This window comes from Dendropsophus ebraccatus, chromosome 10 (assembly GCF_027789765.1).
Source record: "Dendropsophus ebraccatus isolate aDenEbr1 chromosome 10, aDenEbr1.pat, whole genome shotgun sequence".
In the NCBI taxonomy this organism is placed as follows: Eukaryota; Metazoa; Chordata; class Amphibia; order Anura; family Hylidae; genus Dendropsophus; species Dendropsophus ebraccatus.
Window position 1 is genome coordinate 29,668,167 of NC_091463.1, and position 15,914 is coordinate 29,684,080.

General features: G+C 43.2%; 2 protein-coding genes across 3 annotated transcripts in view; one reads left to right on the forward strand and one right to left on the reverse strand.

Moving 5' to 3' along the window:
• Positions 1-1,018: 1,018 nt before the first annotated feature.
• Positions 1,019-15,908, reverse strand: PPP6C (protein phosphatase 6 catalytic subunit). Its single transcript, XM_069943118.1, has 7 exons — positions 15,754-15,908; positions 9,575-9,670; positions 8,492-8,557; positions 7,175-7,316; positions 6,389-6,468; positions 5,799-6,008; positions 1,019-4,481 (listed from the first exon to the last, which is right to left on the reverse strand). The coding sequence occupies exons 1-7, from the start codon at positions 15,826-15,828 to the stop codon at positions 4,233-4,235; spliced, it is 918 nt and encodes a 305-aa protein (XP_069799219.1). The 5' UTR covers positions 15,829-15,908; the 3' UTR covers positions 1,019-4,232.
• The window catches only part of RABEPK (Rab9 effector protein with kelch motifs), a 31,202-nt gene continuing 30,731 nt past the window's right edge, over positions 15,444-15,914 (forward strand). The window contains exon 1 of one of the 2 annotated variants that reach the window (XM_069943116.1): positions 15,444-15,465. The gene's annotated coding sequence lies outside the window, so the exon portion shown is untranslated. Of the gene's footprint in view, positions 15,466-15,606; positions 15,702-15,914 lie in introns of those variants that run through there. The other variant, XM_069943115.1, reaches the window with a different exon arrangement.

The following is a 15,914-nucleotide window of genomic DNA, read 5'->3' on the forward strand; positions in this document are numbered from 1 at the left end:
AAAGGGTTAAGCTGGTTTTAGTCATCAGTGGGGGTCTGAACACTCAGACACTGACCTATCAAAACCTATGAGTGCTCTATGATGCTTCAGGCTTTATGAAATAATAGCAGGACTTTTTTTTGACTCCCTTGATCCGCCAACCTGAATTAGCCCCGCAGGTTGAATCCACTGGTGGTTGGACACGCAAGCTACCACACTATTTAACTCTATGGGAAGGCCAAAGATAGCCAAGCGCTGAACTTGGCTATATTTGTCCAGTCCATAGATTTCAATGGAGGAGCAGCATGCATGACTGCTGCACTAGGGTAAGTTCACACACAGAGTTTCATTGCTGTAATGCATTGAAGGATGGCTGGGCGACAAATGTTGCAGTAACGCAATGAAAATGCATGTGTGAACACAGCTTTATTCAACTCCCTGTGATCAGCTGGAGTTCACAGTGGTCAGAACCCCACCAATCAGGGAATGCATGTCTTTCATGGGTGAACCCCTTTAACAAATTTAACATATTTTAAGGGGGTTATCAGGATTAGATTAGGGAAAAATAAACAAAATACTGCTACTTTCTTGCAAAAAAAAAAAAGCACCACCGGTTTTTCGGCTGTGTGCAGTTATACAATTCACCTCCGTGTGAACTGGCCCTAACACTTTTTAGGTGTTAGTGAATTGTTAAGGCTAATATAGGTCACACAACCCATCTGACCTGCAGGCACATCCTGCATGAGATGCCTCCACAATTTTAGCAGAAAGCCATTCCTCTTGGCCTCCCTTGGAGATGCCCGCTCAGCCAGGTGTGAAAATGTTCTTTCAAGAAATTATGCAAAGTAAAAAGGAGAACTTGCTCTACATTACCACCTACTAGGGGTGTATTTCTATATACCTCCTCCCAAAAACAGTGCCATGTCAGTCTATAGACTTTCTGGTATTGCAGCTCAGCCCCGATCACTTGAAGCATCTGCAATTCCACATACATCCCCTTAAAATTGTCCCCCTCGTCACTAATAAACACTGAAGCAGGTTTACAGACCAACATACTTTATTTGCAATATTTAACCTCTAGGTGTCTTATGATTACTTTATTAAAATACAAGATATCTGGAAGGGAAAATAACTAAGATCAGTACAATTATTTAAATGTACAACTCCAAAAGCTGCAATTTCAGTAAATTCTTAAAAAAAAAAAAATTGCAGCCCTTGACAACGCTTTATTTTATAATTTTTTTTTATATTTGCTTTAAAACATATTTGAGAAGGAGAATTACATATCTGCACACACAACAAACAGCATTTACAATGAGACCTGCAATAACTTTGCTGCTGAAACTTAACAGGTTCTACTATGGGAGAAACTAAATGTGTAGAAAAATGTGGGGTAGAGGGAGAACAGGGAGAGGGGGTGTTTAGATTCACATTCCATCTGTGTGTTCACTACCTTGGAGGTTCCGGATATTTACAGCCTAAAGTCATTGCACAGCGCCTCTCTCTTCCGCCTATCCTGACATTGTGGGTGGATAAGATGCCGCAGCCCAATGGGTAGTTCAAGGTAATACTATTATATAATATTGGGCACACTGTGGACAGGATTCTTAGCAATATAGTGCACGTGTCCTAATAATTATAATAAACCATGTGGACGATTATCTCCAGGTGTTGACAGCTGCCTCAGCAATGGTTACAGCTCACCATGTACAACATCAGATCAGGTGGAAGAAAGGGGCATTGCACAATTTGTATAAAAATGATAAGTGGGGAGGGGTTCCAATGGTTAGAAAAGGCTCTACAAATCCTCATAAATAGTATTATATATGGCATTAGATAGTTTGTAAGATCAGAAAAGGGGGTGGCTTGATTTCCCTTCAAACAGTGCCACTCTGGACCAATGGCATTGCCTATGGCATGGAATTTCTATGTTTTCAGGCAGGACTCTTACACCACTTTTTCCATATTTATGCCATAAAACCCTATTTAAAGCTTTGCAGTCCTTGACATCAGCAAGATGCAAGCACAGTTGGGGGCATGTCTGTTCTTGGCCAGGATCTGTACATACATCGACTCTATACAGAGTACACATGGTCAATTAACCCCACCCATCCCTTCTATCGGCGGGCCGAGTCATTATAACTTATTTTGTTCCGGGTATCCGAACCAAAGTTATAATAAGTTATTGCTATAGTTTTAATACTTACTTATGTAAAGTTTTTACATGTATCCGACTTTTACCGATTTTAAGGCTTTATGAAAATTCTGTGTGGTTGCACCTCTCAAAACCTCTGCAAAAAGGTTGGATTCCCACAGGCCGTGTCTAGCCTGCTATACAGATGGCAAGATATAAATAAGTGCTCGGCAATAGGACATTCTGAGGCAGTCAACAATAATTTAAGATTCTTTAAAGGGCTGTGTCTATTGCACCAAAAACAGAACCTCAGATTTCACATAGTGGCGGTAAGAGGATTCCACCTGCATAAACCTGAAGTGGTAGCCGCCACATAGACCACACATTAAGAGGTATAGAGGTCATTAAGGAAAGTCTTAAGCGCTATAAATAAATAGCTTCATATTTACGTTTATTTAAAGAAAAGGGGCTTTTGCATTTGCAACTTAAGAACCGCTATTAGGACATTAGAAGTCATTACTAGAGATGTGCGAACCGGGTTTGGGTTCGAGTCGATCCGAACCTGAACGTTCGGTATCTGATTAGCTGGGGCTGCTGAACTAGGATAAAGCTCTAAGGTTGTCTGGAAAACATGGATACAGCTAATGACTATATCCATGATTTCCACATAGCCTTAAGGCTTTATCCAAGTTCAGCAGCCACCGCCAATCAAATGCCGAAAGTTCGGGTTCAGATCTACTCGAGCATGCTCCAGGTTCGCTCATCTCTAGTCATTACCCAAGGAGGAAGGGGTGCAAATTGAAGCATTACTCTAGGACACTATGAGGCAGGGGTGTGCATTCCCCTACCTGTCTAGTATACAGTTAACTGTTGAATTCCACTCAGTTTCATGAATATGCCTCCACAATGTTAAAGTTGTAGTCCCATATCATGAAATGATGGTATATCACTAGGACATGATATCACTTTATAATACTAGGGGTCCAACCTCCAGAACATTTAATGCTGTAATACAGGTGCATGCATTAGTCATATGTCCTAAAACGGAGTCAGGTCAAAAATGAGTGTTATGGTGCGTTTACACAGAGAGATTTATCTGACAGATCTTTGAAGCCAAAGCCAGGAACAGACTATAAACAGGGAACAGGTCATAAAGGAAAGACTGGGATTTATCCTTTTTGCAAATCCATTCCTAGCTTTGGCTTCAAAAATCTGTCAGATAAATCTCTCTGTGTAAACCCACCATAAGACTAGTGTGAATCCAGAAAAAATGTAACATTAGGACAGGGCTGTGGCCTCTTTACTGCTAGTTTTTGGACAGCAGGGTCCAGCCACCAGGCTGTACAGGGAACTACAGTCTTCTCCATTAACTTCTACTGAATGGCAGATTCTAAGGATTGGTTGAGGTCCCAGATGTCAAAGTAATGGCATATCCTAATGAAATGAGAATATCCCTTTAATAGTTGGAAGTTCAGCAGCAGAACACGTATGAACATCCAGAGATTTTTAATTCATTTAGTAAATGGCCATCTATGGCAAACCATTTGGCACAACATAAGATTTGTGGATTCTAAATGGTTATAAGCTGCATTATTAGGGTTTTCTTACCGAAACATCATTTTTATTCTTAAAGTGGTTATCTAGACATATAAAACTTTTTTACTGGGGGTGACCAAACCTGGTGCGACGTCATTTGCTCTCCGGCCTTTCACCACTCTTCCTACTTCCAAGAAAGACTCCGATCAGCAGTGACAGCCTACTCACCCAATCAGAGGTCCGTCTTGGAATTAGGAATAAGAATGACAACAAGAAAACAAATGAAGTCATAGCAGGAGCCTGATGGAGGCTTTATATGCCCAGATAGGCCCTAACCTCAGAAGGGGGAATGGGAGGGGTAATGGAGAAAACCAGAAGTTTACTGACACCATCAGGTGCTCTACTAGCAGTACACTTTCGTAAGCCTCTCAATTGAGAAAAAAAAAAATAGAAATATAAACATTACATGTTGATAATTTAAAAGAAAGGCAAGATGCAGCAGCAAAGTGCTTAAAACGAGCAAAAAAAAAAAAAATAAAAAAAAAATCGTTATCCAGCACAGTACACAAAAGGTGGAGAGGCTTCAGAGGAAGTACGGTGTGGTGGTTCTGGGCGGAATCACCCGTTCTGAATCTGGGACAGCTCGAAATAATTTTGGCTCCCGAGTGTTCACATCCTTGAAAACCATTATTGAGGCAATGTTGCCACACCGGTAGCAGTAGTTTGGGGCAGACCAGACCGTCACCAGCTTTTCATCAAACATAAACTTGTAGCCCTCGTGTACCAGCTGATGCGCTCGACAGATAAGTTTCAGGTTGTTTATGTGCACAAACTGAAAGGCAAACAAAAGGACAAGTTACCAAAAGAAAACATCTGTGGCTTATATAATGAACTTTAACATACAACAATACATGGGTCACCCCAGGATTACAAATGATAGGGGATAAGCATACGATTGGCGGTAGGACCGACCCCTGGGACCTCAATGATCATGAGAATCGATATCCCTGGTCTCCCTGTGTGACAAGAGCAGCAGACGTGTATGTGCAACAAGGTTCACTTAGTATTTTACTGTCATGATATCTGAGCTATGCTAAACCAAACACTGCTCTAGTCAAGTGGGGGGACCTCCATCTAATATCACACGGAGGAAGGATAAAGGGTGGCAGTACGGAGACTCCTTTAATATTAAATACTCAACCTGGTTCAAGTATATGCGCTCCACAGGCATACACAAAAGGCAGATTCAAATGGTTGCAATATAATGTCCTTTTGATATGTATATAAGAGCCTAATTCACATGCAGCAATCACTTTTGCCTTTTAAAATGTAAAACGGCTAAAATAATGGCCCTATAAAATTAACTAAACGCCTTACTGTATCAGTCATGGGCTACAACTAGGCTCTGTTCACACTAGAGTCAAGCAAAAATAACTGTGGGTGCAGCTTCTCTAACATTTGCCAATCTGCTTTTATCACCTGGAAATGGCACGTCTGGTCATATACTGAAAATGATAGACTAGATAAGCTATAGTGCCTCTTCACTCTCATTCTATCATGTCTAGCCACATACAGTAGTGGATATGGCAAGAGGATGTTGTCAAAAAGAAACTCGTTTAAAAAGCTCCTGTCATCACGTGCATGCTGTCTACATGAGTTGTCAGGGTGCATACCTGACAACTTCTTCCTGCCCCGTCAGTCTTCACTGATAGATCTTTACTTGTTTGGGCATAGGGAGAGATTCAATGAAAGTTAGCATGGTGAGGAGGATCCCCCACACTGATGGCTTGTGGTTTAAGCAGCATGACGGTTATGTAGAGAAAACACTATTAGGAACTAGAGAGCTTGTATTCATATCCACACACAGATGACAAAGAGGACATCTCACAAACATTAGGCATGAAGGAGACTTCAAGGTCAATAGAAGAGGCAGTGAGTGATTATACATTGTGCTTATGCTGGCCATAGACAGATGCTGAACAAGGACTATGCGTGAAGCTGCTACAAAATCAGTGACTTTGTGAATGAAAGTCTTGAATCTATGGTCAGTTTTGCACAACATATAAGCTGAAAAGCCCCTGAGATTAGAAAAGTGTAAAAGGAAGAAAAACAAACAAACAAACAAACAAAAAAAAAAACAACAATTTACCTCATTGGTGACCTTGGCTCCAAATAGCCAACCTGCCCCTCTGGGGCTGATAGCCCAAGTGTCCACGTCCTCCGGGTCTGACCATACCAAGTCGCAGAACGCTCCTTTGTGAGGGATTTCCTGATTACGTTCAATGGTCCGGATCTGATCCAAGGTCTTTATGTCTGGGGAGAGCCCACCATGTACACAAAGTATCTGCTCATCTATCAGCTGGAAAGAGGGGGGAAAAAAGAATACACCACATTACGAGATCTCACTATAACAAACAGTAGCCTAAAGTAAAGGCCTGTTCCTGCACATCGGGGTTAGTTGTATGGACTTTGCCTGGCCCTTGGTGGTTCCTGTAAAGCACAAACAGCGGGCGTTTGGCACTGGGCTAGTTTTGCTGCATTTGAGTTTAGTAGTTCCTAAACCAAAAATGCCACAAGAATCACAAGATTTAGTTGGCGTTATCTTTAGATATATTAATCTAACCAACTTAAAAAAAACAACAAAAAAAAAGATTTTTCTAATACTAATACCATTAAAAGTTGCCTAAGTATTAAAACTTTTTTTTTTTTTTTTTATTTTAAAGTTTAATTAATACTTACAGCTGCTACTGTCAGCATATCAAACACCTTGGTACAGTACCGCCATGCATTGGCATTTCCATACTTTGTTTGGCACTCATCTAAAATAAAGGAACATGTATTATTACACGTGTGCCAGTGGTTGGCAAGCTGTATCTCCTTAGGAATTATGACACTACAAGTCATAGCAAGTCTGGTATTCTGACAAAGGCAAACTCACTATTACTACAAAGCTAAAGGGCCGACCACCACCGCAGAGCAGCACGAAAAAGCACAACCAGGACCGATACCCCAAACATCTCAGGTTGTGTGTGGTGTTACAATTTAGCTTCATTGACTTCAAAGGAATTGAGCTGAAAAACACACATTCAAACATAGGAGTGGTGCTGTTTCTGGAAGAAACCATACATGTTTTTCTAAGCCCTTTAATATTTCTTAAGTGCATGCTTTTGTGCAAGTCTCTGTCCACCTTCAGGTCTAATGACCGCAACCAATAGCATTGTACACGCCTCGAAATCTTTCAGTTTAGGCGATTAGACCTGCAGCTGGCCCAAGACTTGCGTCAATATTATTCTCACTTTAAAATGGCCTAGGGCAAATACTGCAATCGCAATACCTACCACCAATATATAAACACAGCAGATCAATTTCTGTAATCCCCAACAGTCTCTTAGATTGCGATTCATTGTTTGGGTCTGAGAACTTGAGGTTCCTCATTACCGCTGGGATTGCATGGATTTGTGATGGGGATGCAGATTCTGGGTGGGTTATATGCAGGATGTATACAGAAACAAAAAGACAACTTACCATAGAATCCGTACACTTGTGTAATCTGTCTACTCTCGTGATTCCCTCTCAGCAGTGTAATGCGGTCAGGCCACTTGGCTTTCAGAGCAAGCAGGTAGGTGAATGTTTCCAGACTGTAATACCCTCTGTCTACAAAGTCTCCCTGAAAATGTAACAGTGTTTAGTTAGAAGCAGATGGGTGCACACATACAGTTTCTGACCTAAACAAATAAGTGGATAAAAAAGAGGAAAAGCATCAGTCTTTTCCTTCATCTATGATCCAATTGTACCTTTGGCCAAATGGCATCAAATCTGCCCTGCTAGCCGAAGAGAGGCTGAAAAGTTTATAACAGTATATTGAACTATTTAAAAGATAATCAGTAAAACACAATTGATATTTTAACTGGTTGACGACACAGGAAAAGGCATGTTTGTCCTGGTGACAGCAGTGTATAGAGCCGAAATACCACTCCATATACCAGGGATGGGGAACCTTCGGCCCTCCAGCTGTTGCAAAACTACAATTCCCATCATGCCTGGACAGCCAAAGCAACTGTAGTTTTGCAACAGCTGGAGGGTCGAAGGTTCCCCATCCCTGCCATATACAGTTACTTTCAGATGCTATTAGCAGCTGGGGGCTGTCCCTCTTAGCCAGCTTAGTCTGCTGACACTACATAGCTGTTAGGAAAAGCAGGCACATGGTATCTTCCATATATTTAGCTGTGCTTCCAGAACATCTCAAAAACTTTCAGGTATGGGGGGGGGGAACGTGCACACACAACAAAAAAGTGGCAGAATTCTCCGTCGCGGAATGCTGCCAGCCTCCCTGTCACAATGAGTCTTTGAGAGGCTTGCGCGCCTTCTCTCTCTGCGCTGAAGAACGAACAAGAACAGGTTTCTATGGGGATTTTTTACTGCTCTGGACAGCTGCTGTCATGAGGGGGCAGCAGAGAGCACTGTTTCAGACTGGAAAGAATCAACACTTCCTGCAGGACATACAGCAGCTGATAAGTACTGGAAGTAGAGATGAGTGAACCGGGTTCGGGTTCGAGTCCATCCGAACCCGAACGTTCGGCATTTGATTAGCGGTGGCTGCTGAACTTGGATAAAGCTCTAAGGTTGTCAGGAAAATATGGATACAGCCAATGACTATATCCATGTTTTCCACATAGCCTTAGGGCTTTATCCAACTTCAGCAGCCACCGCTAATCAAATGCCGAAAGTTCGGGTTCGGATGGAGTCGAGCATGCTCGAGGTTTGCTTATCTCTAACTGGAAGACTGGAGATTTTTAAATAGAAGTAAATTACAAGTGGCCCGTTGCAGCCATGATGACTTACCATAAATATGTAATTGGTGTCAGGGACTTGTCCTCCTGTCCTGAAGAGTTCACACAGATCATAAAACTAGAAAGCAGAAAACATGTAAATTACCATTCTATAATAAAAGGGAAAAAAATAGGACTAACCTACAAAGGAAAATAAAGTTTTATGATTACAGTGAATGCATTATAGGGCACAAAATAGTGCATTACTGTGCTGAGTATATAATCATGAAGGGCGCCATTGCTGAGGATCTTAACCGAGGTGCCAAGTATCTCATGAAAATGGAGCAGCAGTCAGTCATACGGCACTCAGCTAGTGGGTGGCATTGTGCCTGCAAGTCTGCCTCTCCATTCCACATTATATATTGTTAGTGTTTCACTGATCTGTGACTAGTTACCGAGATTTTTCATTGTTTAATGGTCATCACACCATCATCTATATCATTTTCGGCCTCATGACAAATTCTACCAGCAATTCTACCATGATACGGGCGAACAAAATCTCACAGTTAGTATCCTGGTATCCTTTAAAGCAGAAGTTCGGCGAAATTTTTGATTAAAATATTGTTTTGCCCCCCAAAAGTTATACAAATCACCAATATACACTTATTACGGGAAATGCTTATAAAGTGCTTTTTTCCCTGCACTTACTACTGCATCAAGGAGTCACTTCCTGGATAACATGGTGATGTCACAACCCGACTCCCAGAGCTGTGTGGGCTGTGGCTGCTGGAGAGGATGACGGCAGTGTCCCTCCAGTGTCCTGTGTCCCTCAGTGTCCCCCTGCCATCATCCTCTCCAGCAGTCACAGCCCGCACAGCTCTGGGAGTTGGGTCGTGACATCACCATGTTATCCAGGAAGTGAAGCTTTGATGCAGTAGTAAGTGCAGGGAAAAAACACTTTATAAGCATTTCCCGTAATAAGTGTATATTGGGGATCTGTATAACTTTTGGGGGGGCAATAAAATACTTTAATAAAAATTTTTGCCGGACTTCTCCTTTAAGATTATTTCACTATAGTGTTCCAGGCAATGACGCCACAAAGTGTAACCTGTTCCTTTTCTTCATGGATACATACAGTAGAAGTGTATTCATTTACCTGTCCGTGTATATCTCCGCAGACTGTAACTGGAGTAGATACGGGCTGAACATTTGACTCTTCCAGGAGCAGGTCACATACATAATCACATAAACGCTGCATGGAGAAAAGGGGAAAGGTCAGAAATCCTCGTCTGTCAGAGTAGGATTATATACATCGAGAAATAAGCCATACACAAGTTTAGTGACCTAAACTAGAAATACTAGATCCTTACTAAAGGCCCTATTCCACCAACAGATCTGACGACAGATTATCTGCCAAAGATTTGAAGCCAAACCCAGGAGTGGATTTGAGAAGAGGAGAAATCCAGTCTTTCCTTTATGACCTGTTCTCTGATTATAGTCTATTCCTGGGTTTGGCTTCAAATCTTTGGCAGATAATCTGTCATCAGATCTGTTGGTGGAATAGGGCCTTTACACAGTGTAACCTTATTTTGTGAAAGGTTTGCAATCTTAGACATTTATGATATATCTTGTGTGGGTCCCTGGTCTCCCTGGTATGCACGGATCATAACATCCAGGTAGGACTTATGACAGAGGCTTGTAACACCAGGGAAGTGTCTGCAAGTCCGTTAGTGTATTTGCACTCTGTTTAACTTATACATTTCATGGGATACAAATAAAAAAAAAAAAAAATAAATACAGTTGTGTGCAATCCATTCGGATCAATTTTTTCCATTGACTTCCATCATAAAAAAAGCGGATCAAAATGAATGCATTTTTCTTCAGTGTACACAAAAATGGCTTCATTAAACAGACTGCAAAAAGCAGTGTGAAGCCAGCCTTACAGAAAGAGTGCAGTGCAGGGAGCCCGACTTACCAAAAAACTTTCTACACCACTGGGAACTTCCATAATCCTGAGAACAAGGACCTGAGTCGCATAGGCTAGGTTTATTCATGGTCTATGCAATCTCCAGCAGCTGCATAGACTAAACTCACTATACCAACCACAGACTAACCAGGAGGGTTAGTTTGAAACTTTCTTTCAAATCAACCGATATCAGAAAGTTATATAGATTTGTAATTTACTTGTATTTAAAAAAATCTCAAGACTTCCCATACTTATCAGCTGATTTATGTCCTGCAGGAAATGCTGTTTTATTTTCAGTCTGACACAGTACTCAGTGCTGACATCTCTGGCCGAGACAGGAACTCTGTCTGGGTTTTCGATGAATCCCCATAGAAAACCTCTCCTGCTCTGGACAGTTCCTGTCTCGGCCAGAGATGTCAGCAAAGAGCACTGTGTCTGACTAAAAATAAAACAACATTTCCTGCAGGACCTACAGCAATAAGTATGTGAAGACTTGAGATTTTTTTTTAATACAAGTAAATTACAGATCTATATAACTTTCTGATATCAGATGATCTGAAAGAAAAAGATTTTCGCTGGACAAACAGCTACAGCTAGATCCTCTACAGCTGAGGATCTAGTGATAGATCAGAGCTCAAACACCACACCCAAAAGCTTCTAATACTGTAAGAAAATCCCACCTGAGGCTGTGTACGCAAGTCTCATGACAGCAGATAGGCATGCAGTCACATGATGCCATCACATCTATGTGATCATCTACTGAAGCACAGGCATGACTTCCATAGAGAAAGTATCTGGGGAAACTTCAGATGTGCTGACAGTTACACAGATCAGCCATGGCATTAGGATTACTACCTACTATAGTGTGGGCCCCTCTATGGCCATTAAAACAGCTGTGACCTGGTGAGGCATGGACCGCACAAGACCTCTAAATGTCTCCTGGGGTAACTGGCAGTAAGATCATGGCAGACAACCCTTTGTTTTGTAATGTCCTAGGGCCCTGTTCAGACTGTGAATAGTCACTCAGAGCCAGGAGAGAACCCGCTGACCACGCACTTCTCCTGACTCTGTTTCCTAACTGGTCGGAGTCTGTGCCACTTTCCAATAAAAACTTTTAATCAAAACTTTTTGGAAATGACAGTGCTTAAAGGCGTAGTCAAGGTAAAACAAGTACATTGTGGCCAGGGGGTAGGGGGAAAAATGAAGTTATATTTAGCCTCCCCAGCATCACGGCTCATGGTCACCTGTCAATCTCCTGCATCTCTTAGTGATTTGACGTTGCAGCCACTACCTGGCTGTAATGTCACAGGAGCCGGGCGGTACAGGGGACCAACAGGTGACCGTGAGCTGTGGTGCTGCAGGGGCACAGAGAAGTCCAAGTATAACGGAAAGTTATATAGATTTGTAATTTACTTCTATTTAAAAATCAGTCTGAGGGTAAGTGCACACTAAGGAATCCCGAAGGAACACCCGTCGTATCTCTGTGGCTCCCATAGACTCCATTCTATGGTTTGACAGATTCCACCATCCGACTTAAAGGACAACTCCCACAAAAAATTTTTTTTGCTCATTTAACACACATTACAAAGTTATATAACTTTGTAATGTGGTTAAATACCCGGCCTGGCCCCCTTCCCCCACTTTCGGACCCCCGACCCCCCACCCCGGAAGTTAAAGAATGTATACATTACCTATTACGATCGTCACGGTCCTCTTCTCCGGGGCGGCATCTGGTGACGACGACGTCAGAGCCGAGGGGCGGTCCGGGTCTTCTTCCTCCTCGGCGTCTTCATGCAAAGTGAATGGGGATGAAAAGGCTGCTGGTGCACATGCGCACCAGCAGCCTTTTCATTGGCTGGAGCGCATCACATGGCTTCCAGCTCGCTCAGCCCTGATTGGCTGAGCTTGCTGGAAGCCATGTGATGCGCTCTAGCCAATGAAAAGGCTGCCGGTGCGCAAGCGCACTGGCAGCCTTTTCCATCCCCTGGACCCGGAAGTCGGAGACATCGCTGGATGGCGGACGGCGGCGACGGAGAGGCGGACGGCGGGCGAATCGAGTGGCGATCGTCACCGGAGGGATGGTGAGTATGGTGTCTGTGTGTGTCTGTGTTTTTTTTTTTTTTGGGGTCCCGCGGGAGTTGTCCTTTAAGAATGAACCCACTGATTCTTCGGGCGGACGGCAGAATCTGTCAAACAATATAATAGAGTCTATGGGAGCCACGCAGAAATGCGTTCGGCCGCCAGAGTCCGTGAGCAGGTGCAAGCTGCGGAATCTGCAACGGGTGTTCCGTTGGGATTCCTTAAGGCCCTATTCCACCAACAGATCTGACGACAGATTATCTGCCAAAGATTTGAAGGCAAACCCAGGAGTGAATATGAAAAGAGGAGAAATCCAGTCTTTCATTTATGACCTGTTCTCTGTTTATAGTCTGTTCCTTGTTTTGGCTTCAAATCTTTGTCAGATAATCTGTCGTCAGATCTGTTGGTGGAATAGGGCCTTTAGTGTGGGCATACCCTAACACAGTGCTCTGTGCTGACATATCTGTCCGAGACAGGAACTGTCCAGAGCTTTGGACAGTTCCCGTTTTACAGAGATATTAGCAGAGAGCACTGTGTCAGTACAGGAAGACTTGGGATTTTTAAATAGAAGTAAATTACAAATCTATATAACTTTCTGAAACCAGTCCATCTGAAAGAAAAAGATTTTTGCTGGATAACCCCTTTAAGTCCTGCAGGTTGTAAAGTGATTAGACTTTTTTTCCAGCCCATTCCAGAGACGCTTGGTCTGATTAAAGGGGTTATTCAGGATCAGAAAAAGCACAGCTAGTTTCTTGCAAAAACAGCATCACCCCAATTCTCAGGTTAGTGGTGTTACAATTCAGCTCCATACACTCCAATAGAAGTGAGCTGTAAAACCCACACCCAGACAAAGGACAGGAATAGTGCTGCTTCTGTAACTGATGTGTTTTTATAAGCATGGACAACTCCTTTAAAATTTGGGGAATTCTGAGACCACATCAACGTCTCACTCTTCACCATGTTTCAGAAACCATTCCTGGACAGTGTAGCAGGGGGCACTAGCCTGTGAAAGAGGCCACAGCCATTAGGGAATACAGCAGTTATGAAGGGGGTGGGAAAAACTATCTGTACAGCAGCTAGCCAGGTGGTACACGTCACAGTATCATCCACATAAATGACTAGAGCCAAGGTTTCCCAGCAGAACATTATCTCATCACTCGGCCTCCACCAGCTTGTCTTCTCCCGATAACTATCTTTTTCCCAGGCACCCCTTACCCTGTTGCCACAACATACTGGGAAACCACAATGCTTGACATTTGGAGATGACCCTTTGACCATTGGCACAGTCGCTTAGACCCGTTAAAGCGAACCAATCACTAGAAATTTCCTTTTAAAGCTAATAGCAGTGGCTGATAGATGGAGCAAACCTCTGCACCTTTGCCTTACTGTGTGTTCTATGCAGTCTGTGGTGGCTTTAGCTGCAGGAAGTTTGTTATTTTATTCGGATACGCAAGGTCGGGGAGAGCAGGGAACTAGTCACGGCTCTCTGCCTGTCAGAGCACTCTGCAGGATGACTGACAGGAAAAGTGGCCTGTTAGAAGCTCTTTTTATTGTCAATCACCACCTCAGGGTGCACTGACAGGTAGAGAGCCGTGAATGACTAGTTCCCTGCTCTCCCCCAACCTCACAGACCAAATAAAAGACTAAATTCCTGCAGCTAAATGTACCACAGACTGCATAGAACACATGGTAAGGCAGAGGTTCTGGCGGGACATACTAACTCTCATTGGGAGGGTGTATGGTGTTATAATTTTACCCAAACCTGTTGGGATCGATTACATCAGACAAGGAACCTTCGGGAGTGGTGCTGGCCATTTGTAGGATATCAAGCGAGGAAATTGCTAGACACTGGATTCAGGCTGCTGTGCAGAGCTGACGGCCTGGCTGACAGACATTATTAGACTGGAGAGGGGTGTATACCAGAAACACAAGGCACTGTCTAAATAAGAGACAATATGGGGTCCCTGGATAGATACCCCTGGGCTCCTGTCCCGCATACTCTCATGGAGTCCTTTTTGTTATTGGCAAAGCAAAATAGCAGAAGGGCTGGAAATTGAGTTGAGTTATGTCTATAGATTTTCATGTATATTCTTTTTTTTTTCTTTCCTATATTTGGAAGCTGTTTGTTGTTTTGATCGGAATCTTAAGTGTAAGATTATACAGTATGATCATTGGTTACTTGTTCTGTTGGTGTGCCCTCCCCTTGCCGCCTAATGCCATAGATATCTTCTTCTGTGGTATTGTATACCAATTGTTAACATTGTTTGTTGGGGGGGGGGGGGGGGGGGGGGAAGAGTGAAAATGTAACTTGTTACAAAAAAATCTTTAATAAAAAAATATGATTAAAAAAATAAATAAATAAAAAACACATAGTAAGGTAGCGGTTTACCTCATCCATTAGCCACTGCTAGTAGCTTTACAAGGAAATTCCTAGTAACAGGTTCACTTTAACTTGGCCATCTTTCCTGCTTCCAAGAACTGCTGCCTAATATCTCCTACCCCATAACAGGTGGCGCTGTCACTAGAGACAGTCACATGATCTGTCTGTGGTTGTAATGTCTGATCAGTCTATGTTACCAGTGGTGAGATACAAAGCTCCAATCCAGGAGCGCTAACAGGAGCCAGTCAGTCAAAGAGCAGAAAATATAGTTTAATGCAATATTTCAGCCAACAGTGTGTGACATAGGCCCAGTATTATTCTAGTACCCTATGGGTGATGGTCAGTGACTGACGGGGCTGTCGGGCGATGCCGCCAGTTGTAGTACTGCAGCAGCCGTGTCAGGTCACAATATGGCAGCGGCAATTATACTGTGTCTAATAGTAACCTTGGTTGCCCATAGCAACCCATCACTGATCAGCAATTAGTTCACCAACGCCGAGCTGTGATTGGCTGCTACAGGCAACAAGGAATTTTACTATTGGACTTGTGCCTCCAGCTATTGTAAAACTACAACTCCCAGCATGCCCTGACACTAGAAGGAAGCCTGCCAGCTGGCTGTCAGGTAAGGTATTGTATAGCAGGGGTTGCCAGATGGATCCCATATTAGGTACAGGGCCAATGAGAGCTTTAGATCTGTAAGAGAAGGACTATATAATAAGATTACCGTGACATGGCTGAACTATCGCGATAGGACTGGGATCACACAGCTCTGGGAGAAGCAATGGTCCCATCTCCTCCATGTAGCTGGGAGCAGATGAGGAGCCAGCCAGGTCTTCCCCCCTAGTCACTGACACACAGGTAACACCGGACACATTCCCGGTAAACACTTCTCCGCCATCACACATCTCACCTTTAGATCGTTCTCCGGTAAATATTTGCACTGTCGGGCGATTTCCACGTACTTATCCAGGTCCAGCGGCGCCATTTTGCGTGAGGTTGTTAACTGCTAGGGCGGGAGGCACCGGGAGAACGTCACTTCCGGCCCGCAGCACTTCCTCACTTCCTGGAGGC

Bases quoted from the DNA above. Each gene is read 5' to 3' on its own strand.
- PPP6C (XM_069943118.1), bottom strand. From the start codon at position 15,828: ATGGCGCCGCTGGACCTGGATAAGTACGTGGAAATCGCCCGACAGTGC. The intron at 6,469-7,174 runs GTAAGTTGTCTT...CCTTTATTTTAG, and splicing joins ACAAGTGTACGGATTCTATG to ATGAGTGCCAAACAAAGTAT. The intron at 6,009-6,388 runs GTAAGTATTAAT...CCCTCTTTCCAG, and splicing joins ATATGCTGACAGTAGCAGCT to CTGATAGATGAGCAGATACT.